This window comes from Gymnodraco acuticeps, unplaced genomic scaffold (genome assembly GCF_902827175.1).
Source record: "Gymnodraco acuticeps unplaced genomic scaffold, fGymAcu1.1, whole genome shotgun sequence".
In the NCBI taxonomy this organism is placed as follows: Eukaryota; Metazoa; Chordata; class Actinopteri; order Perciformes; family Bathydraconidae; genus Gymnodraco; species Gymnodraco acuticeps.
Window position 1 is genome coordinate 1,473,806 of NW_022990016.1, and position 23,502 is coordinate 1,497,307.

At 41.7% G+C, this 23,502-nt stretch overlaps 3 protein-coding genes across 5 annotated transcripts in view; 2 read left to right on the top strand and 1 right to left on the bottom strand.

The window, feature by feature from the left end:
* Window positions 1-2,465: 2,465 nt before the first annotated feature.
* On the top strand, window positions 2,466-4,338 carry LOC117544548 (putative nuclease HARBI1). 2 transcript variants are annotated; one of them, XM_034213688.1, is made up of 3 exons: window positions 2,466-2,621; window positions 3,127-3,236; window positions 3,346-4,338. In XM_034213688.1, exons 2-3 carry the CDS (start codon window positions 3,219-3,221, stop codon window positions 4,228-4,230), a joined length of 903 nt encoding a protein of 300 aa, XP_034069579.1. In that variant the 5' UTR covers window positions 2,466-2,621; window positions 3,127-3,218; the 3' UTR covers window positions 4,231-4,338. The 2 variants fall into 2 exon arrangements, with proteins under 2 accessions (XP_034069579.1, XP_034069578.1); XM_034213687.1 differs by having other exon boundaries at window positions 3,127-3,226.
* Window positions 4,339-4,428: 90 nt separating this feature from the next.
* LOC117544546 lies at window positions 4,429-6,755 on the bottom strand. 2 transcript variants are annotated; one of them, XM_034213685.1, is made up of 6 exons: window positions 6,716-6,755; window positions 6,086-6,181; window positions 5,960-6,016; window positions 5,561-5,857; window positions 5,249-5,487; window positions 4,430-5,175 (listed from the first exon to the last, which is right to left on the bottom strand). In XM_034213685.1, the coding sequence occupies exons 2-6, from the start codon at window positions 6,171-6,173 to the stop codon at window positions 4,756-4,758; spliced, it is 1,101 nt and encodes a 366-aa protein (XP_034069576.1). In that variant the 5' UTR covers window positions 6,174-6,181; window positions 6,716-6,755; the 3' UTR covers window positions 4,430-4,755. The 2 variants fall into 2 exon arrangements, with proteins under 2 accessions (XP_034069577.1, XP_034069576.1); XM_034213686.1 differs by lacking the exon at window positions 6,716-6,755 and having other exon boundaries at window positions 4,429-5,175; window positions 6,086-6,576.
* An 11,309-nt stretch (window positions 6,756-18,064) lies between these two features.
* tmtops2b (teleost multiple tissue opsin 2b) overlaps window positions 18,065-23,502 on the top strand; it is a 51,066-nt gene continuing 45,628 nt past the window's right edge. The window contains exon 1 of the mRNA XM_034213826.1: window positions 18,065-18,898. Coding sequence (XP_034069717.1) covers window positions 18,529-18,898 — 370 coding nt within the window. The 5' untranslated portion in view covers window positions 18,065-18,528. The remainder of the gene's footprint in view (window positions 18,899-23,502) is intronic.

Below are 23,502 nucleotides of genomic sequence, written 5' to 3' on the forward strand. Positions count from 1 at the left end.
TTCAGGTATGAGGTGAGGAGGGAAAGTGCAGAGCCTGAAACTCCAAGTTTTTGGAGAGTGCGAAGATTATAAAAATAAATGCCTTTAAAATAGGATGCAAGCAACACTAGTTTCTTAACCTGAATTGATAATAGACTATAATCAATTTAAGTTTGCATTCTTATACCATTTTGTACAATAATTATAATGAAGAGTTCAAACAAACTAAAACTTACAGCTGATTAATAACGGTATCTAACTTGAGTTTTTATTATATCAAAAACCTGTTGAAATGTTACTGTTATTTTTACTGTCCCCCAAAAAGCGCATCGGCAGCCTCCAGGAATGCTTCTTTCACAACTTCGCAGTCTTTGAAAGATAAGATGCTCTGGTAGCAGCCTTGCTCTTGTTGTTGGGCCTGGTGAAAATGGACTGCTGTGCATTTAGCTGTGCTCTCAGGCCCCTCCCCTTTTGGGAGCGTAGGGCAGAATTAGGAGGGAATTCCGTCTCGTAGCGTTTGTGCACTGTTTTGAAATGCCGCTCCTAAATTACCCTTCTTCGATAAAGCTACGCTCGCATTGCAGATGAGACAGATGGACTTTGAATTGGAATAGATACAAAAATAATCATCCTCCCACTCGGAGTGAAAATTATATATGTTTTGCTTCTGCCATAATTGCGGTCTTGTTTGTGTGCGGACTGTCACTCCTGTTGATACGGACAACGTTAGCGAATTAGTGCACTGCCCACTAGCCACGCCCCGACACATGTGGTCAGGGCGGCCAATCACAAAGCTTTGATGCGTTCAAGTGCATTATTCTGGCACAGGAAGATTATGTTATAGGACATTAACGATAAAACAGAATATTGTTGTTCTATTTTTAGACACATCTCGCGATCGACTGGGAATCTCCCCGCGATCGACCGGTCGATCGCGATCGACTGGTTGGGCACCCCTGCTCTACCGCCACAGTGAGCTTCACACTGGAAACACTGCCCTGTCTCTGTTGAAATCCATTCACGAGAACAACTTGGAGGAAACGTTTGCTGAGACTGTTATTTTGGTCAAAATAATAGTGACAACTCCGATGACGACATCCGAGTCAGAAAGGAACTTTTCCACCCTCAAAAGGATAAAGACTTTCACTCGCAACACCATGGGACAGCCGCGACTTAACGCATTGGCCATGCATTCAATTGAAAGCCAGTTGATCCAGCAACTACAGGACTTCATCCCCAAAGTGATAGACACATTCTGTCAGAGGAAGGACCGCCGTGCCGCTTTTCTTTTCAAGTGAGCCTTCAGCTTTGGTAAGTTCATTTATGTCATATATTTTGTTGATCTTCTGTATTTTGCCTCTGCTGGATCGATTGATATTGTGACCTCGATGATGAGTGTCTGTGTTTTCCTTATATTTAAAGTCTATGGTGTTTTAATGCTAAAGCATTACGGTTGTTGTTATTGTTAAGAATTACTTTGTGATGGTGACCTTTACTCCATGTATGAAGGTGCATTACTATGACATCCCCACGCTGTGTACGTAAATGTATGCGCTCACAGTGTTGCTCCTGTGGTCTTCAGTATGTCATTTGACACTCCCCCTCTCTCTCTCCTCCCCCCCCTCTCTCTGTCCCCCCTCTCTCTCTCTCCTCCCTCTCTCTGTCCCCCCCCCCTCTCTCTCTCTCTCTCTCTCCCCCGACCTCTTTCTGCCCCCCCAGTTTTGTACACCTAGAAACGCCACTGGATAGGTGTGTGGGTTGTCTTTCATTTTGACACGCAGAAAAATGTTATAATAAACATAGATACTGTAGGCTATGTTAAATGGATATATCCGCCTTCTTTCATTTATCTTTCCATTCCCACAACAATATACATAAATAAATGGCATATTTTGGACATAGTTCGAATGGTGATTAATCATGATGAATTAATTTTTAAGCTGTGATTAATCTGATTAAAAAATGTAATCGTTTGACAGCCCTAATTTCAACACAAAAAGTGAAAACTCTTAATCACATTAACAGTAAAAATCTTGAAATTGTAGCTCTGACAACTACAGTAAGTGTGCCTTTACTGTTGTATGAAGACAAGCTTGTCATCCTGTAAATGTTTCTAAAAGCCCCGGGCTCAGTCGATGTTCTAATACTAACATTATTATTTTGTGCGAAGCTTGCAGTTCATGCAACATTATTAAAATCGTCATTAAACTGGGGAAAAAAATGTAAAATAAATGAGAATCGTATCTGTGTTGTTAATCTGTAATATTAGAGTGTTACGTTGATTTGTTTGTCCTTCTCGGACCATGCACTACGCATTTCAGTGGTTTTGTGTTAGAAAAGAAAACAACCAATCAGATCTTGTTCTGGGTCTCTGGGTAGAATATCCTTCAATCAAGGTAGTAGGCTTGTTTGAGACACATTGCAGGCTCGCCTCGAAAGTAGACGAGAGTAGCCGATCGCAGCCGGGGGAGGTGTCAAAAAGCTCGTCTTAAGTCGGACAGCTCGGAGTCGGAGTCGGCTTGACTGGCTGGGTTTGCAATGGTGGAAATTGCGTTGGTGTTTTTCGTTGCAGATGAAGTGGATGCAATAGAAATCCCACATGTATTGTATGGAGAATGGTATGATGAACACCGTCTGCGGAGGTAATTACGTATCTTTTTATTTTTTTATTTGATAGGGACAGAGCATGTTAATGAACATCAGTATAAAATACAAGAATTATAAATGTGTTTGAGCAAACGTGCTAATTTACATCCGTAGTAGGCTACCTAGGCAGGTAACAAAAACAGATACACAATACAATACACAAGTAAAAAGACAAAATATATTGTTGCATCAGTCTAGATTAAAAAGTATGATCGATTATCCGGACTGATTACTTTACTCTACAGATCACAAATTGTGCAAAATTATGACACTATTAGTCTTTTTTAGTCCAATGGGATAAGATAACAGCTACTTTACTAAAGATATAGAAAGCAAGCAAGATAGTAGTACAAAGATACAATAAATAAACAAGAATACAACTGAAATCAAGTGAAGATAATATAGGCCTACAGCAGCAGCAGCAGTTATATATATATAAAGAATGTTGAATAGGTCTAATGATTTATGGTCATCATTTGCTCCTGTGTCTGCCTTCCTTAGATCCGTTCCAAAGGTCCAACAATTTGTGAAAGAAGTGGTCCCACAGTACAGTCCTTCAGACTTCAAAAGTCATTTCCGATTGTCCAGGGGACATGTGGAAGTATGTGTGTGTATATATATATATATATATATATATATATATATATATATAAATAACATCAAATATGTATTATCTGGACTGGTGATATTAAAAGCCATTTATTCCTTTCTACCAAACAGGATGTGATGACGACTATTGGCCCGTTCTACTGGAACAGACAGCACAGTAAAGTGCCGCTTCAAAACAGTGTTCTTGCCTGTCTGTGGACTCTATCAAACCAGGAGTCCTATAGGGGGGTTGCTGATCGTTTCAATATCACCAAATCCACTGTCTGCCTGCATCTCCATGAATTCTGTAGTCTTGTCACCACATATTTGTCTCACCACATTTCCTGGCCCACAGGGCAAGCCCTACATAATTCTGAGTTAGGATTTCGTGCAGCAGGATTTCCCAACACTGTCTGTGCGGTAGATGGATGCCACATTCCTATTGTGAAACCACACTGTGAGAACCCAGTAGCATACATCAACAGAAAACAGTTTTATTCTGTTGTGCTTACTGGGTTCTGTGACAGTAAACGGAGATTCTGTCATGTTAATGTGGGCCACCCTGGTAGCTGGCATGATGCACGGGCATTCCGGTTGTCTGCTGTTGGAAGGCTGCTTGATGAAGATCCCCAGTCCCTGGTGCCTGAGGGAATGCACATCATTGAGGACTCTGCCTACCCACTATTGCCTCAGCTTATGAGGCCATACAGGGACAATGGCCATTTAACTGCTCGGCAGCGTTGTTTCAATCAAAAATTAAATGTTGCACGCGTGGTCATTGAGCATACCTTTGGCCTACTGAAAACGAAGTTCAGGAGGCTCAAATGTTTGTACATGAAAAACATTGCAAACATTAGCACAGCAGTCACTGCCTGTTGCATACTTCACAACATGTGCTTGGAGGAAGGGGAAGCAATTGAAGTTGATGAGCAGGTTGAAGCAGCAGATAACAGGGCACCGCATCCCCAGAACCAAGATGCAGTGTTGCACAGAAATCAGATTTGTGACCTTTTTTAAAGAGCTCACACACACACACACACCCCCCCCCCCCCCCCCCCCCCCACACACAAATAACCACTGTCATATTCTTTGTGGAAGACATTTATTTTTTATTTCCTTTCCTTTTATGCCCACAGTATTGAGTATGTAAGTCGCTTTGGATTAAAGCGCCTAACAAGTAACATGTAATGTCATCCAAAATGATTGGGCAAGTAAAAAATAAATGTATATATATGAAAACTAGATATGGTCATTTTCTGCACATGTCAATAGCAGTTGACTATCTTCTTTGAAAATGAAATAACTATATATACATATGTACACATGTACTTGGCAAATAAATAATAATTGCATATAAACATTGTGAACACTTAGTGTATACAAATACAAATATTACAAGGCAATTGCCAGGGATGAAATAATAACTCAACTGCATAACGAGGAAAATAAATAACTAATCTAAACAATATTACTTCCATAAACAAACTGAGGTGGTGTTCTTTATAAACAAATTAATTCAGGGAATACCCAGTGTGGGGGAAATTATGGCATATTGGGCTTGTCTTGCAAAAGCTCAATGATGCGCTCTTGTTGGCTCCCAATGGACTTTAACTGGGAAACAACTTCTCCCATCGCAGTCAACATTTTAGCTTCAAACCTCCTCCTATTTCTCTCCTTCAGCCTTCTCCGGCGCTCCTGTTCTGGCCGCACCAGTGTCTCCAGTGCACTGGTCCTCCTCTCCGAGTGGGCCTCATACAGGTCGTAGAAGGAGGGATGGGAGACTCGAGACCGGATTGATCTCGGCTGAGTGGTGGGCAGGGTCATGGAGGGACCAGGCTGGGCCTCAGAGGCACACGGCAGTGTGGTGGATGGTTGTGAGGCAGTGGGTAATAGAGGGGTGGAAACAAGAGTGCCTGGAGGTGCGCTCCCAACACCGCACCTCCCAAACAGGTTGTCCATTATCTGTGGAATTGCAGAATTGTTAAAATGGAAATGTTGCTTTTACCAACTAGATGTGCAAGAACAAACTTCTTACCCCATAATATTCCCACGTTATGTTCCCCTCTCCTGTTGAGGTACAACGGTCCTTGGCCCTTTTGTAGGTGGTCAAAAGGTTGTTGAGTTTTTTCCGGATTTTGTCTGAGGAGAAACTGTATCCCTCCTTGCTGAACTGCCGTTGTAGAATTTTGTAAAAACCGGGTTTGGAGTGATAGTACACCTGTTGGTGTGTTTTTGTCAGGTCCAAAAGCAGCAGTATGGTGTTGTGTGTGAAATCTGTTAAGACACAAGTGTTTGTAACTCAAACAAATAGCATTTGCTGTTTAGATCCTCATTTTAGTTACTGTACCTTGTGTTGCCTCAAGGTGTTCTGACCGGCTGGAGGGGGATGCCAGGTGAGGAGTGCCAGCTTGGGATCTAGCAGGCCTTACAGGAGCAGGCCTTTCATCAGGAGCAGGCCTTTCGTCAGGAGCAGGTCTTTCATCAGGAGCAGGCCTTTCGTCAGGAGCAGGTCTTTCATCAGGAGCAGGCCTTTCGTCAGGAGCAGGTCTTTCATCAGGAGCAGGCCTTTTGTCAGGAGCAGGTCTTTCATCAGGAGCAGGCCTTTCAGGAGCAGGCCTAGCATCTGAAGACAAATCTAAAGGGACTGTGATTGAGAGAAAATATTTGTTTACAATAAACATGAATATGTCATTTGTTTGATTTGCATTAAAAGACAATACCATTTTTGATTTAAATGATAGATTACCTTGTGCATTTGTTGCAGCCCTTGCTTGCTGCATAAGTGCAGCTGCTAAACTGTTATCTGAAAAATAATTTACATCATTTAAAATCATATCCAGATTGTTGGAATGCAATTTAGTTGTTTACTCACCATTTTGTAGTCTTTGGGAAATGTCTTGTGAGACTCTTACAGTGATGTCTCCCTGTTCGTCACACAGTGTAAGCACCACAAATTCCATTTTACCTACTGTAGACAAAGGTGATCTCCATTGCTTTATATAGGTTTGTTAATTCAGTCATGATGATGAACCACACCAGTGACTGGGTTCCATAATTAGAAATGCTCCTCCCTCTTAATGTTTGCAAAACTGATAGGTGGACAGGCTACAAATGATCAGTCCCTTCAGATCCGCACACATGAAGCTTAATGAGCATGAAATGAACAGACCTGCTGCTGTGTTAATTCTTTAGCTGCCACTTTAAGCTTTATGATGTGTACAACATGGATGTAATTTGATTTAATCTTGCCATTTTAAATTATGTATTCAATAAATAAGGTTAAACCAAATCATTACATTACAATATATTTTATTTTAATGATTTGGTTTAAGCAGTATGAACAGTGTGTATGAATATGCTAAGATATATAAAGTATGAAAACGGTAAGCAGTATAGTATAAAATATATAGATATTAATTTCAGGATGATAAACATTGTGGAACAATGATGAAAAATGGGAATGGATGTGGCGACGTAAAACTGACACAAAACAACAACAAACCTTTGCCAGCCAATTGGAGAGTTTCATCAGCAGCACGTGGTAAAAACCACCAATGAGCGCTCAGCTCGAGATACCAGCGAGCCGTTTCCCATCAAGCATTTCGCTTCCGCAGCCCGTGGAGAGCAACTGCGCCAACTCGCCTCGCCTCGCTCTCAAGGCTGCGGGCGTCTTTGTCCCGCGAAATTTCAACATCTCATGTAGGCGAGCCTCCAGAGCAAGTCGGACAAAATGACTAACCATCATGCAACGCACTAGCAAGACGTTGATCGCAACTGCGCAGGTCTGCGCAGGTCTTGCTTGTCTCAAACAAGCCTACTCTATATCCTTGATAGAATGCCCTGGCCGTTGCACTGAATGAGAGCGTACGTTTGGACTGACAGTTTGATCAACCAATCATATATTGATTTGTAGCCAATGGGCGTATTCTTTCAGAGTTTCCCTCGGTTCCAGGGTACTGCTAGTTAACTGGCTCGAGACAGAGGAGGCTTGTTTGAGACAAGCGAGACCTGCGCAGACCTGCGCAATTTCGATCAACGTCTTGCTCGTGCGTTGCATGATGGTTAGTCATTTTGTCCGACTTGCTCTGGAGGCTCGCCTACATGAGACGTTGAAATCTCGCGGAACAAAGACGCCCGCAGCCTTGAGAGCGAGGCGCGGCGAGGCGGCGCAGTTCCTCTCCACGGGCTGCGGAAGCGAAATGCTTGATGGGAAACGACTCGCTGGTATCTCGAGCTGAGCGCTCATTGGTGGTTTTTTTCCACGTGCTGGTGATGAAACTCTCCAATTGGCTGGGCAACATGTTGTTGTTGTTTTGTGTCAGTTTTAAGTCGCCACTTCCATTCACATTTTTCATCATTGTTCCACAATATTTATCATCATTAAATTAATATCCATATATTTTATACTATACTTGCACTGCTTACCGTTTTCATACTTTATATATCTTAGCATATTCATACACACTGTTCATACTGCTCTCAGGCTGCTGTGTATATATAGTGTATTCATACCCCTCACTGTTTATTCATCATTCAATTCATTCTATATTTCATTCTGTAGATTGTGTACATTACTTTTCACTTTACTGCTTGTTGCACCTGGTTAGAAGCTAAACTGCATTTCGTTGTCTCAGTACCTGTAATATGTGCAATAACAATAAAGTTGAATCTAATCTGGAGCAGGAACACATGTATTTACTTAGTATATATCTGACATTAACGATTAAACACATGTGTGCATTCTTTATAAATGCAAACCGAGTCAAGCCGACTCCGGAGGTGGCGGTATGCACCTTAAAGTTGTTTGCAATCCGCCAAAAAACCGAGAGAAGAAGAAGAAGACGAAGCCGACTCCGAGCATGGACTCCGAGCTGTCCGACTTCAGGCGAGCTTTTTGAGACCTCCCCCGGCTGCGATCGGTTATTCTCGTCTACTTACGTCTAGATGCGACGAAGCAATTCATGCCGTTTTATTGTTTTTAACGTTGAAATCAGTGCTTGAATTGGAATGAAAAAGGTGCCAGTACTCTAAAATCAGCAACTTTTTCAAGTCAATTTTATATATACAGCCCACAAACAAGAATTTGGCTACTATAATGCTGGTGGGTTTGTCTCTTTACTACTGTATATTTTAGAAAGGTTCACTGTACTTAACATTTGTTATGATAGGCAGCGGATATGGCTAAAGCTCAGTAAGGTCAATATTAACTGAAAATATAGCAATCAAAGTCTAGATCTTCTGCTGAAGACACATGAAGCAGAGACCTTTCAGGTGAGAGCCCCTCTGGTGGTGTTCAACATTAATGACAAGGAAACAAAGCTCTGGTCAGAAGCATTTTTTATAAAAAGCTTTAACAAAATTAAGTATTTCTGTACATTTTGAATGCAATCTAACTTTCCAACTCAGAAAACGAAAAACGAAAAAGTGCCAAAAGTCTTCTCACATGGCTGAGCTGCTTTGCAATATACTTCACCACTGAAGAATACAAATATGTATAAAGTAAACTATGATGCAATCTAACTTTCCAACTCAGAAAAATGATAAAGAGCATGAACAAAGAACATGTAAAAACAAATGCAGAATTTGCACAATCTAAAATGAGAAACTGCAACTGCAAGTAACAAAGTCTGAGCCATGGTAAAGAGTTACATTGAACACCAAGCTGATCAGATAACTCCCTGGTTGGTCTGAAGTCCTTCTATCTCCAGGATCTGTACAAATCGGCACATTATGCCAAAAGTCTTCTCACTGGGTGAGCTGCTTTGCAATATACTTCACATTGTTAGAAAAGGCTCCAGAAGGCCTTGGGGACATCAGTATCAGGGGCTGGAGCTGGACAGGCTCTTTCATCAGCACTTCTCCTTCCCTTTGCCAGCCAGGACCTCACATACTGTTCCGGATTGAACTGTCCTAGTGATGGTCCATTACATTTAATGAAAACCAGGCTGGACAGTCGGCTGACAGAGAGAGCATTCCTTTTTTCAGTAAGGATATCGTTCATGCAGCTGAATGCCCGCTCACACTCACTAGTGGAGACAGCGATGGTTCGGACTGCTTTCAGTAGAGGCTCCATGGCAGCAGGTGTACGGGATGCCCTGGTTTCCTTGTATTCGCGAAAGCCCTGAACAGTCTCTCTTCTGTCCACTTTCAGCACTTCGCACAAACGTAGCACCTCTACGTCCCCATACTGTACGTCTAACTCCTCTTCAGGCCAACTTTCAGGATGGATAACTTTCATGTCCTGGATTAGCTGATTGTTCCGGGCCTCCCGGCCATGTAATGGGATTTCTCTTGTGCTGACATGAGAGGAGGTTGTGGAAGTCATTCTGTGTCTCAGATTCTCTACCATACTGCGGAAAAACTGACCTGCATGAATCTGTACAAGCCTGCCATTCTCACGCAGGGCAACACCCTTGAAGGACTTCTCAGCTAGAGCTGTATGAACTGTAGTCATGTGTGGGCCAGGCATGGTGACCATGGATTCAAAAACTCGTATTTCTCGAGTTAAGAGCCTATCTGCTGTAGGCAGTGTCATCTCTCTTTTTTGGAGTTGCCGAGAGAGGTCGCTGAGCTCTGTGAGCGCATCGTATATCAGTCCCAGATTGCTGACAAACGTTGCAGATGTGAGCACATCATCCAGGCCCTTGTACTTTGCTCTGTCTCTGGAATCCCTGCTCGTGTCGTTTGCAGCATTTGTGAAGTGATCATGAAGCACTCGGTAGTTTTCCCAGACTGCTCTGACGCTCCTTTCACTTGAAGCCACCCAGCGGATGGACAAAAACACGCCCTATCACCAGGAGACGCTGTCCGACTGCTTGCGCACACTGCGCTAACTGCCTCTGATTTTTGGGGGAGGCATGGAACAAGGAATAGAGTTTGTCAAAAAAGATCTGGAAATGATTGAGCCCTGAGACCTCCTTGACCACATCCCCAACTGCCAGCTCTAGACGATGATTGGAGCAGTGCCACACAAACAGGCTTGGGAATTTACTACACAACTGGGTAGCAACGCCTGTTCTCTTCCCTAGCATGACTGAAGCCCCATCACATGCAAAAGAAACGAAACACTGACCTAAAAAGTCCTCGTTAAAATCTCTTCCAAGACACTCCATTAACGCCTTTGTGATGTCATCAGCCGTTGTTCCATCCAACTCGATCAGCTCCCAAAAAAACGTTTCGAGCTCAGCATCAGCTAATGCTGAGCGTAGACACACAACAAGCACCGTTTTACCACTAATAGTGGTAGATTCATCGACCAAAACACAGAGTTTTCTTTGGTTTTCTGTAATGTCTTTTGCCATTTTTTTCTTCAGCTCATGAGCTATGTGGTCGATGATTTCGCCACAGGTTTTATTGGAGTGCAAAACCCTGCCCACGTTCAGCCCATTCAGTTTCTGTACATTCAAATCAATTGGCATGTCTGTGAATGGCCGGCTATGTTTGCCAATTTTATATGCCGTTCTAAAAACTCTGATAGTGGTGTCTAATTCAGATTTATGCATAGACTGCACTTGATGTTGAATAGTTTCACGTGAAGCAGATGAAGGATGTCAGCAGCTTTTACATGGGCTTGTGATTCTTTATGTTCTTTGATTTTTTTTCTCAGGCTAGCTTGTTGTTTTCCCTTGTCAACACCGAAATGAGACACTGCACACTCACCCCATTCAGTTGACAGTTTCAGTCCTTGTCCAGTGTGTATTCCCAAAGATTTGACATCTCTGCATATCCGACATCCTAGCTTCTTATCTTTAAGAAGGAGCCATGCATTGGTCTTGCAAAAATATTGCACCTGGTCCGTTGTCCAGCAGTCAGGTGCATCGCTTTGCCCGGTGTTGGTGGTGGCAGTTGAGCCAGCAGCAGCTAACGTTAGAGGCTCTGGAGGAGGCGGCGGAGCTAGTGCTAATGCTAATGCACTAGAACTTGGAGCAGGAGGATCAACCAAAGAAAGCTCCCCTTCAGACACAATTTCCAACACAGGCACAGCATTCTCTGTATTTTAAGTTTCTTCCGGCGACAACCGCTGTCTTTTTGCACTTTTATTAATCCACGCTAACATTTTAGAAATGCTAATTTGTGACGTGACTTGCTTTCCTTCTCTCGGGGGCGTGCCTGCTCTGTTCTATCACTCTACATAGCCACCCACTGGGTGGGAGTTGCACTGCATAAACACAACACACGTGCATCTAGGTATGTAAATTGTAAAGCATTAAAACATGGTTTTACTAACAGTTTTCAGTATGTTGTTACTTCAGCATTATTATTATTATTATTATTATTTTGAAACGTGTATTACTATTAAATCACGGTCAAATAGGTTAATTTTGACATAGTCGTTTCCACCACAGTATTTACATGGAGAAGATAAGCCCCGCCCCCTCTCCAGCACGTTCTGTTTGAATGACAGGAGTAAACAGCTGACAGCTGCTGTGAAACTCCAGCGGTTAGAGCGATGAGAATGTCCGTTCGGCACCTCATGACGCATCTACTGAGTACCGGGCGGCTGTATATATATATATGGATGTATAATAAGAACGGCGGGAGAGTGTTGAGTACTGGCACGGACCCGGTGCATGAGTACCGGAGTACCGCCAGCATGCCGGTACTGAGCAAGAAGTGCCGGTACTCCATGGGTCAGAACCAGAAGTGCCGGTACTGCGTACCGGTGAGTACCGGCCCAATTCCAGCACTGGTTGAAATGACAGGCGTGTGTGTGTCTACAGAAGGTCCAGTTGTGACACAGTTCGCCACTGGGTTACATTAGCAAAGTCAAGACTCATATACTATTTATATATAGTAAGATGTGTCGTAGGTCACATTAGGAAGCCTAGTTTTGTAAATAATTCAAAATAACTGAATTTGAGACAGGAAATAAGGAAGTAGGCATGATTGTCAGGTTGTTGTTTTCAGAAAGTCTGACAAGTTATCCTGGAGAAAAAAACATGAAAAAATGATAACAAAAAGTTATATAACAAACATTTTTACAGGCGTCAGATGTGTTTTTACTTATTTACTGTTGAAAGTAGACTCACATTATTACAGCTCATTTGGGCTTTGGTTTTCATGGTGCAGTATACTCTCACCATCACAGGTAAACAAATAAAACAAACAAAGAGTAACTCAGACAGGATTTTTACACCGAGAGGTAAAGGCAGAGGGAATAGTAAATACTGTCGGTATTAAAAGAAAAAAGAGATAGAATGAGAAACGCAATCAATAAACAGCTGGCCAAACAAATATATTCACACTTCTAAAGGTAATTATAATTGTGAGCAGTTGAGAGTCCTTCTTGTGAGGATTGATGGAGATTGACTTTTATTCATAAGGTTTTCTACCCCCTTACACTGCATCCTTCTGGGCCCTTATCCAACACGCTCACATCATTATTTTGGAGGTGCCAGCTGTTTGAACTGAGTGTGTAAAATCACGTTTTTCTGCAATACCATGTTGAACAACTAAAGCTCACTTCACTTTTTACATTTGTGAAATATACAATCTTAATTTTGGAGGGTAGGATTTATTTTATTTTTATTTTGGCTTTAATTAAAGATGGCCTATTGGCTTTTTTGTGTAAACATGTCAGAGTAGAGGCACTTAATATGACGCTGTGAATTAACATAATATAGCCCCTTTGAATTAGGTATCAACCTCAATGTATTTGAGTCAAAATACTAGTGACATTTCAACACAATTTTGACTTGTGAGTTGTTAGTGTAATTAAAAGCATTTTAGTTGCTGTTATAGATATAGGATCTGAAGCATACCTTAATTCCACCTGTGCTTTTCCTGTTGAGACAACTTAAAACTGTCAGTGGAATAAATAAAAATCTGCCTTTTTTGGGCAAAGATTACATTTTTGATATTCTGAGTTGCAGTTTCTTCTTGAAAATAAAAATTCTAAGAGTTAAAACGTGAATCCATCTTGAATAATGCTCTTCTTCAGCTTCCAAAGCTCTGCTCGGATTATGTATAGTTAGAAAAGGTATTCACATTAAAGCCAATCCTCAATAACTGACAGTTATTACAATTTCTGTAAATAGTTTTTTATTGTGGGGGTGAATAAAAAATGCAACCAATGTTCAAACCACATGAGTGAGGAACAGTAATTGCGAGCTGGTTGTTGGATGGCTCCTCCAGCAGCAGATCTGTAAGGTAATAGCAGCACTCATGTCAAATAACGATCCCACTGTCAGAAAAGCTCTGCAGGAAAAATGCAAGTAAATAAATTAAAGGATCTTCTCCTTCTCGCTGTCAGATTCAAGTTCAAGTTGCTTTATGGCACAGTCATACTGGCATATACAGTATTTCCAAAGCATTGTACAAATACTCACAACAAGAACAGACATGTATGCCTTTGAATGTACTGTTGTGTGTGTATACATTTTGAGTATATCGTTGTGAATACTTATATTTTGAACCTTGTACCTTCATTGACAGAAGAAATCTATTTTGTAGGACGCCCTACAGTGTATAAAAAAAGAAAAGAAAAGAGAATTCTATATTATTGTCCAGGATATAGCCAATAGTATACATATTATACATGAACAAATTATGGAAAATAGTTGTGAGGTCTATAGTGTAAATTGACAATATTATGTCAGTCTGATTTCCCACGATGTGTCTGGCAGAGACAAACTGTCATGCTTTGCTTTCTTTTATTTCCCCAGATAAGATTTATTATTTACTGATCTAATAAATTGTGGATGCCTATAAACAAAACAAATGCAGGGGCAGGCTAAAAGTGTTGTGCACTGTGTAAGGATGTGCACTGCTCTGTTTCTAACAGAGGTGACAGAAGTACTCATATTGTGTACTGTGGTGGAAATTCTTGATATTAACTAGTCAAAGAGATCTCTTTCTGGTTCTTTAATCTTTTGCAAAAGAGGCAAACAACATGAAGAGCAATGTCTCCACATTTTTTACAGTGAATACATGCTTAGTCATGAGATATCTGACCCATAACCCTATCAGAGTACAATAGACCCATGACCAGATCACTGATCCCCCACTGTGTGGTCACATGGCACCTTGTGACTGATCAAGTCAAAGTCAAATTCAACTTTATTGTCAATCTGCCCTGGCCTCAAACCACCACAGCCTGACAACGGCACAGCGAACAAAGAAGAGGATTACACCTGTTTCCTTGATATTTGTCTCTGGGGAATGGGCTGGTAGGCTTACATGGACTGGTTGCTATAATATAGCTTTTGATCTTGGCGTCGGGGGTCTTAATAGCACCATAGAGTCCCCTATCGGTTGGGGCCCTTGGGGGAACTGTTGGACCACCGCCGGGCACAGCCAAATCCAGCCTCTCCTCCTGGCTGGAGAAGAAGGTCGCACAGCCACGGATACAGCTTCACTTGTGGAGCTAGATGGCAATGGTGGTGGTGAGGCAGGTGAGCTATCGTTAGCTTTCGGTTCCCGTTGCACTTCAACATTGCTAACGTTAGCATTAGCTGTCTAATTTCGTCAGTTTAGCTGTTACATCTCCTTGTTCTCTCTTGTCATTCTCTTTTGAGCGCCGCTCTTGTGCTTTGGTTTGCTGTACATTATAAATGCAAGCTATTACATTTTTTATAATGCTGCCGAACTTGCTGCTGCTAGCTACAGTACAGTACAGGTTGATTAAACAGTTAGCTCGTCACGCAAGGTATCACATGATACACCGGCTGCACCGGTCGACAGATACGCCACTGGGCCCAAAACAATATTTGCACCGGGGCCAATCACAACCTTCTTACGCCACTGGCTCACTCATACCCCTCTTTTGCAGCCCTGTTGCAAACAGGCTGATTCTGCTGCTAGCCACGCCCCTTTGTAGCATCATGCAGCTTTCCCCTGCTACCGGGAGAGCTCAGCTAAACGCTGCAGTGATTAAATGCCATGTAATGCTCCTAACCACTAACCAAGCTTTATTTCTGAAACAGTATGGAGCTCAATCAATCAATCAATGTTTATTTATATAGCCCAATATCACAAATGTTACATTTGTCTCAGTGGACTTCACAGTTTGTACAGAATATCAGTATGACAATACGACACCCTCTGTCCTTAGACCCTTACATCGTAAGGAAAAACTTCAGGAGAAAACCCACAGTTTAAAGGGGAAAATGGGAGAAACCTCATGGAGAGAAACAGAGGAGGGATCCCTCTCCCAGGACGGACAGACGTGCAATAGATGCCGTGTGTAAATAGCTCAAACCTTTCTGTCTTGCAACCCAGTCTCACGGCATTTCGTGTTATAGTCACGACATTTAATATATTGATTCGTGTTCACCAACATGATTTTCCCCTTTTTTTCGTGTCACACAGAACGATTTTAAAAGCAATGTATTTCTATTGGTAGTAGGCTATGTTTCGTGCCTGCACCACGTCTTTTTGTCCAGTCGGGTCTTGGAAGACCGGAAGCTGTGTGGTTCATAAAAACATGTTCTTAATCAATATGGATTGTTTAGCCGCAATGCACGTTTGGATATGGTGTTTATGCGATATGAAATCCGAAACACATTTAAAAAAAAGAAAATAATACTTTATTCCAAGTGTGCTTGCTTTTCTCTTTGGAAGTCATCACATAATAGCATTGTAATACACGGTTCGGCTGCATTAAACATCTGCCGTAGTTCTTTATTTATAGAGCCCTGATTAGGAGACTTCTAGACAAACTGGAAGAAACTGAATACGTGACGTGGATCATAAATATATCAGCAATTAAACAACATCTTAAATTTCTCTTCACACAATACGTCTCCTTGCCGATCTAGATCCCTCCGCTTCGTGTCGGGCTCCTGATCAGCCTGTCGGTGTTCTTTTCCCCATAATGACCGCGTCGCTGCACATTATCCCTTACATACGATTATATAGAGTCATTATTCATTTGTTTTAAAGCAGGAGGCGCAAACGCTTGCCTCGGGGAGGGAGAAAAAGAGCCACAGCGGAGAATAAACAGAAGAGCAACCATGCAAGGGAAGTCTTCTTCGCTGCTTTTGTGGCAGACTACAGCGCCACTTACAGGCCTGGCATATGTACTACAGCGTCTCCAGCGCTTTCGAGCAGCAATGGCCGGCCGTGGCCCAACCTCTCATTCCCCTGATAGGTGGATAATTGACCAATAGCCGTAGCGCCATCGTCCTGACGTCAGGACAGTGTTCAAATCTGGATCAGTGTCATGGTTTTGGATTTTTGTTTCATTTTCCACCTTTTTGTTTTGACATGTTTTCATCCTTGTGTCTGTCTGATCTATACTTCCTGTATTTGACTTCCTGTCGTTAGTTTCCCTCCTGTGTCTGATTGTGCCTCATTGTGTTCACCTGTTGCCTTTGTGTTTCTGCCTCCCCTGCCAGCGGTGTCTTGTCCTATGATTACCCTTCTGTGTATTTAGTCTTGTCTTCCCCTGTGCTCCAAATCTGTTCGTCGTCATTTCATGTCCCTGTCACCTATGCTTGTCCGTGTCTCCTGCCTGTTCCCGTCGTAAGTTTGTTCCTGTCTGTCGTGCTCCCCGGTTTTGTTTCTGGTAATTAGTTTCTTGTTTTTTCCTGCCTTCGGCTTTTGTTAATAAATGGGTGTGTCTAAGGTCCAGTTGTGATAGCCACGGTTCGCCACTGTTGTATACTGTGCTCCTTCTCTGGATATGGCCGTTTCCAATTTAAAATCAGATTTTATCACGCTGCAGCATGCACTTCTTGATTCCAAACTGCTTTTGAACAGTAAGAAAACCAAAGCAATGCTTTTTGCTCCCAAGTCAGCATCCTCTTGCTTCTCCATTGACACCCTTGATGGCATCTCTGTTGAGTTTGTCGATACCTATATCTGGGCTTTTGGTTGGACAGTAATCTGAACTTCAAACACCATGATTGAAGTTCTATCAAAGAAATTGAAATTCACTCTTGGCTTCCTTTACAGACTTAAATGTTGTTTTTCAACTTCATCCCGTAAAAGGTTGGTCTCTGGCTTATTCCTGTCCCAGCTGGACTACGGTGATACCATTTATAGATTTGCCTGTCCCACTGTTTTGGCCAAACTTGACCCACTCTACCATGCTGCACTGCGTTATATCAAATGCACCCTATAGGACTCATCATTGCAAACTGTATAGCCTAACTGGATGGTCCGCACTTAGTATGCGTAGGATGCAGCATTGGTTTTTATTAATGTATAAAGCCATTTTAGGTAAGCTTCCACTGTACTGTGCCAGATTTGCTCCAGTTTGTGACTCTTACAACCTCAGATCCAGTGCCTGGATACGGTTCCAGGTACCTGCTGTGCGGACTGAGGCTGGGAAAAGGAGTCTTTTTTATTATGGTCCTTGGTCTTGGAATGACCTTCAATCACGCCTCAAACTGACGGCACTTGTCTCAATAGCATGTTTTAAATTGAAGTTGTCTGAAGTCCTTACCACCAGCTGCTCTTGCAGTAATAAGTAGTGCACCTTTCTTACTGTCCTAGTGTGCACAATGTAGTGACTGCTTTTTCGTCTTTTGTTTCTTAGTTATATTCTCTGTATTTTATACGTTTGTGTTATGTGTAACGTTGCTGCCTTCTTGGCCAGGTCAGCATTGCAAATGAGATTTTGTCTCAATGCTTTTATCTGGTTAAATAAAGGTTAAAATAAAATAAATAAATAAAAGACGTACAAAAGTGCATTTTGCATGATAGGTCCCCTTTAAGTTTTGACTATATTTCACAACATGACTCCAGAAGACACACACACACACACACACACACACACACACCGTGTTGGCCCCTGTCATAGCCATGTCCCGTGACCTACAGTATAGGAGCCATGTCCCGTGACGTAGGAGCCTCCTTTATATGATGCTGGGCGACTGAGCAAAGCGCACTTTACGCAACACTCATCCTGCCGGAGTCTTCACTGTGATTACAATGCATCAAATAGTGGTGACTTGGAGGGAACAGACTGCCCCAATTTAGGAAAAAACTGCTAGAATAAGATTGAGTCTTTTCATTTACTTTGAAGAATAGAGATGAATATCTTTGGCAAATGATTAAGGAGTCCGAAAAGGCTGAACGCTGACTGAAATGAGCTGAATACGGAGAAAGGGACGCGCGAAGCTTCACGGTAACAGGTGGACCTTTATTTTTTCATCTCTTTTTAGCCTTTGTGTCAGTTTTTTAACATCATTTTAGCAGCTGCATGCTCTCAGCAGCTGTAGAGGAATGTGAAAACATGAAGTGCTCAGGTGTTCATGTCCCGGAGGAAACACAGCAGAGAGAAAGACTTAAGAAGGAAGCTCTTAAACTTTAAACAAAGTCACCAACCCTCCTCCAAAACTGCCTCAGAGTGAGGACAAGCTCCGATGCATGGACAGCAGGATGTTTTCTGGTCAGGATGCTCTGAATTACAGCTTTAACCAGAGCGGTGACATGGAGCTGGTGGACGAGCACGATGAAGCCAGAGGGAGGCTGTCTCCCGCCGGCTTCGTCGTGCTCTCCGTGGTGCTGGGCTTCATCATGACTTTTGGCATCCTCAACAACTTCGTCGTGCTGCTTTTGTTTTGCAAATTCAAGAAACTGCGGACGCCGGTGAACATGCTGCTGCTGAACATCAGCATCAGTGACATGCTGGTGTGTTTGTTCGGCACCACCCTCAGCTTCGCCTCCAGTATCCGGGGCAGGTGGCTGCTGGGGCGGAGCGGCTGCAGCTGGTACGGCTTCATCAACTCCTGCTTTGGTGAGTGCCATTTATTGATGCTCCCTGCTGATCCTTGAGTAAAAACACAGCTAACTGGTGTGTTTGGTAAACTGATTGTGGTTTGAGTTAAAGTTAACCTTTCGACATATCAATCAGAATCAGAATACCTGTATTAGTCCCACAGAGGGGAGATTTACATTGTTACAGCAGAAAAGAGCCAAAAACAGCTTAATGTTAAGACGCATGCATAAAAACATATCCAAATAGTTTGAGTGTACATGTATGGGAGTCTTACAGTATGCGCAATGCTTACTTAAAAACACGTTTCTATCAGTATGTCATTGACAGTTTTTTTTTTCTATCTTGAATAATACTGAAGATCCTAAAAATATTTTTGTTTTCATATTCTATGATATAGTTTATCATTTTATAAAGAGGACTTTAATATATAACTGCATGCTTATACATGTTTGTTTACATCTGTTAAGTGGCCAAAAACAAGCCAGGTTACTCATACAAAGTCGATCACAATAGCAATGTTTTGTGATGCCTCATTTTTTGTATACTTAAATGACACTAAAAATCACAAATACAACATTGGTTCTTATATCATAGGCTGTGACTGAGGGCTTGAATAAATCTAGACAGGTTTTTATGGTTTAATATGTTACGCATGCCTTCATACAGTAGCAAAAAATTAAACAAATTGTTTCTGTAAAAATTAAAAGAACACTATATATTGTGATATAGTAGTCCACTTTTTAGGAAGACAATTATGAAAAGTAGAAATGACTGCTGCTAGTTTGCTTTTAATGAAACATTAACGGAAACTGGATATATCTTTTGACATTTAAAGGTATAGCTCAGTGTAAATAGGCAAATCCATTCCCTGGATACATCACCATATCACTTGTCCGTTGCTTATAATCCCTCTCACAGTAGTTCAGTGATAGAGGTCTAAAGGGGATTGGATGTGTTGATGTTCTCAGTAGAGCAGATCCTCTCTTTGCTGCACCATCTGTCTAATGACTTCACTGAGGGGACTCAAATGAAGCTGTAAATGCTTATTTGCGGAAATAATTGGCTTTTTTGCTGGAGGGGTAGAAAAGGGAGCGAGGGCAAGTTTGGTGTCAAGGTATACGTGTGTGGACCTTTGTGTGAGAATTAAAAAATGATGCTGAATGTTCATAATGAGCGGTAGTCAGTGCTCTCTAGGGACAAAATATGTGGTGACATTGTTGCTGTTTTGCCATCAAAACCTAGTCTGGCACTGCAATCTCTTGTTCCTAACGCCTATATACACCACTATGCATCTAAGTGTGATCATGAAATACATGTATGACTTCTCACAAGCCTCTTTTTAAAATAAACATTGTTTGCTTTATAGCTGAAAAGATCTTGGCAAAATGTCAACGTTGTGTGAGTTAACCTAATTGTGATGCTTTGTTGGGGTTGGTGATTACCACTCTTATTGTAATTAGAGAGGTGTACCTGAAATACGTTTCCCAAACGTGATGAGAAAGCCAAAGATCTAAAATCTAAATATTTTCTTATTGTCAACAAATTCCGGAGAATGTATTTACTAATTTATTTCCTGATATACACAAATACCATAGACCTCCAATGTTGTCCAAAAACGATTGAAAACAAAGTCCTGTTGTGAAAGATTCAGGTTTTCAGAAGAAACAAATTAGAAAGGAAGTTGGCAATTGTACTGATGCGTGATGCATGTTTGAGGTGGATTAGTGCTGGCCTGGGCTTCAGGATAAAAGCTCTTACTGGCTTTTCAACATTAAGCATTTAAATGCTTTTTTACAACCATAATTCACCGTTACAAATGGACTCCACGTTGTTTAATCTCATGCAGTCAATTGAGCAATTAACTATTCAGGCAAACACTGAATACTCCACTTGACTTGCACGCTTGTTGTTCTGAAGAAACTATTCATTCCCAGGCTTGCTGTAAATACATAAATACATCACTCCAATCATTGAGCCCAATTACAGGGCTGGAAAATCAACTTGACTCCTCTCGTTACACCGAACACTGCAGGTATCTCTCCTGTCGACCTCCTAAAGGGTTACTCCTTGTTTGTCTCTTGGGAACTAATCTCCACTCATCCATTTTGAATACATATTGTGCTTGGCAGAATTCTCATCTCATCAATCTCGCAGCATCGTTCACAATAAGTACTCCTATACTTGAATGAAGCGTAAACATTATGTACACATTGAACAGCATCCAGCACATTAACATAGTCAAGAACATCTCTCAGTGTTGTTGAAAGATCATTCATACACCATCTGTTTCACATGTCTATTGATGCATGGCCACGCTTTAACAAGTCGAGGGCTTTGGTGAGACCACAAACACTCTTCTTACGGAAATGCCGGATTTAAATTATTCATTTAATCTATAGATCTCCCTGCCACAATCTCCACCATCAGATGAGATAGCAGAGGAGCTGCTCCTCGAAGTCACTGCAGGAGCACTAACTCCCACTTTATGTGTAATCGTGTCAGAACACACTTTGTTGCTCTGCTCAAGGCAAGTTAAAAGCAAGTGTTACGTCCCCACTAAGGTCTAGGGGACCTGGAGACAATAACATACAACCAATAATTAATGAGGGAGTCAGCGTAACAGTTTACAAAAGGTTTATTTTCTTAACCCAGAACCGAACAGACATGTAACTGAAACCTTAGTTGGTGAGGAGGAGGAGGAGTCAAAGGATTGCGCCAAACAAAAGAAACAAGCATAACAAAACCAGGCCTATCTCTACATCTATCCTTTGAAACCAAAACTCAAACAAAAACCCTCACTAACTAAACTACAAAGACTTTGACAAAACAATATACAGGGGTGGCAACAATCCGCTAACCTAGTGTGCCTAAACATTAGTTAGCTACGTGGTGAGAAATCTACAGGGTAGCCCAGACTTACCTAACTCCTCCACCTCTCAACACACTTTCAATAAGGTCAGACAATACAAAGAAATTTAGTGGCTAAACACTGCAGGCTCCTTCATCAGCAACAGGCCCAGAGTGAGAGAGCGAGAAGACTTCCTGGGTGCCTCCTTTATGGTCGGCCCTGGCTGCTGATAGGCCAGCTGAGGGTGAGAGGATCCAATCAGCCATCAGACTCAGGTGCACAGGCAGATACCGATCAGCTGCTGATTAGCTGTGCAGAAGACAGGGAGAAGAGAGAAACACAGGAGGGAAGGAAAACCACACCAGTACAGCCTGCCTGGCACGTAACACAAGTTAAAAAATAAACGCTTTTTGAAAGTGACATTCATATTGCAGAGAGCACTGAAGACGTACAGTAAATCCCCCCCGAGTCTTCTAAAGGTATTTTTACCCATGAAACAGGCATGATGCAGGATGACTCATACTACTGTAGATACTCTTATTCCATCAATTTAGAAAAGTTATTTAAAGATGAACAAGACTTTCATGAACTATAAACACACCATGAAAGTCATAATACAAAAACACGCAAACCAGATAATCCTACTGACCTGTCAATCAAAAGATAGGCACGGCCTAAAAGAAACACTGATTTATCGTGGAAAAAAACAACTGTTTTGAAGAAGATTTTAAAGTAGCATTCAGGACTATAACCTTACTAATATGGTTTACTGACTGAGGTAATGAATCATGGGAGAATAAGGAACATTTTCATAGACTTCTATACATCAGTTGCCTCCTGCTGGACATTAGAAGGAATGCAGCTTTAGGGCACTTCAGCAAAAGCTTTTTTTCAGGAACAGAGGTAAACCCCTTGAACTCTCCTCAGTTTTTACTCTCAGTTTTGTTTAAAAAAAAGTAATGTGGCATTGCCCACTAAGGCTTTGTTCAAATACAACCAATGGATGTTCTCAATCAGATCATAGCATTTAAAAAAACACTTCATACATTAGAGACATATTTCTCAACAGATGTTGTTTAGAATCCAGACAGAGGAATCATTTCTAACGACCTATAGCCAGATTGAACATAACAAATAAAAATAGCAGTTGCTCCAAATGGCTGTGTGAATGTTTGCCTTTTTCTCTGTATGAATGTGTGTGAATGGTTGAAGGCTAGCTTGAATATGGAAGACCTTTCAGGGGTTGTAAAGAATGGAACAGCACTATATCAAATGCAGTCCATTTACCATTTAAAATGCATTGGTGTATGGGAGAATGAGTGGGAAATACTGGCAGGTGTTTGTATGGGAGTCAGACCACCTGCACAGCCTGACCCTGGCACCATTATCTTTGAAAAACACGTTATGTGCAGGAACATGTTTCAAAGTATTCTGTGAGCAGAAATAGGATTAGGGAGTGAGCAAATTGATAAACTAGACAGTTATTTAATTGTGCGAGATAGAGCTAGATAATCAAAATGATTTCATGGTATGTCAAATCCTATGATTATTATTTTTAATGAGACAACGTTTTTTTAGTATGGGTGTTAACATTCAGGTAAATGTGTTACCAATTCGTGTTATTTGTTGTGCATGACCGGAACGGAAGCCAATAGCGTAACAGGTTAAAGGTCATGATGGGTATAAATAAAGCCACGCCTCCAATGGGAGAGCCCGTTGAATGAAATGGCACTGTCTCTGATGTTTCGTTATTCCTCCGCTTATTTGGATGCTA

Coding starts and splice junctions, on each gene's coding strand:
- LOC117544548 (XM_034213687.1), top strand. CDS start 2,518: ATGGTGGAAATTGCGTTGGTGTTTTTCGTTGCAGATGAAGTGGATGCA. Junction 2,622..3,126: donor GATGAACACCGTCTGCGGAG/GTAATTACGTAT, acceptor TGCCTTCCTTAG/ATCCGTTCCAAAGGTCCAAC. Junction 3,227..3,345: donor TGTCCAGGGGACATGTGGAA/GTATGTGTGTGT, acceptor TCTACCAAACAG/GATGTGATGACGACTATTGG.
- LOC117544546 (XM_034213686.1), bottom strand. CDS start 6,173: ATGGAATTTGTGGTGCTTACACTGTGTGACGAACAGGGAGACATCACT. Junction 5,858..5,959: donor GGCTGCAACAAATGCACAAG/GTAATCTATCAT, acceptor TCTCAATCACAG/TCCCTTTAGATTTGTCTTCA. Junction 5,176..5,248: donor TAACGTGGGAATATTATGGG/GTAAGAAGTTTG, acceptor GCAATTCCACAG/ATAATGGACAACCTGTTTGG.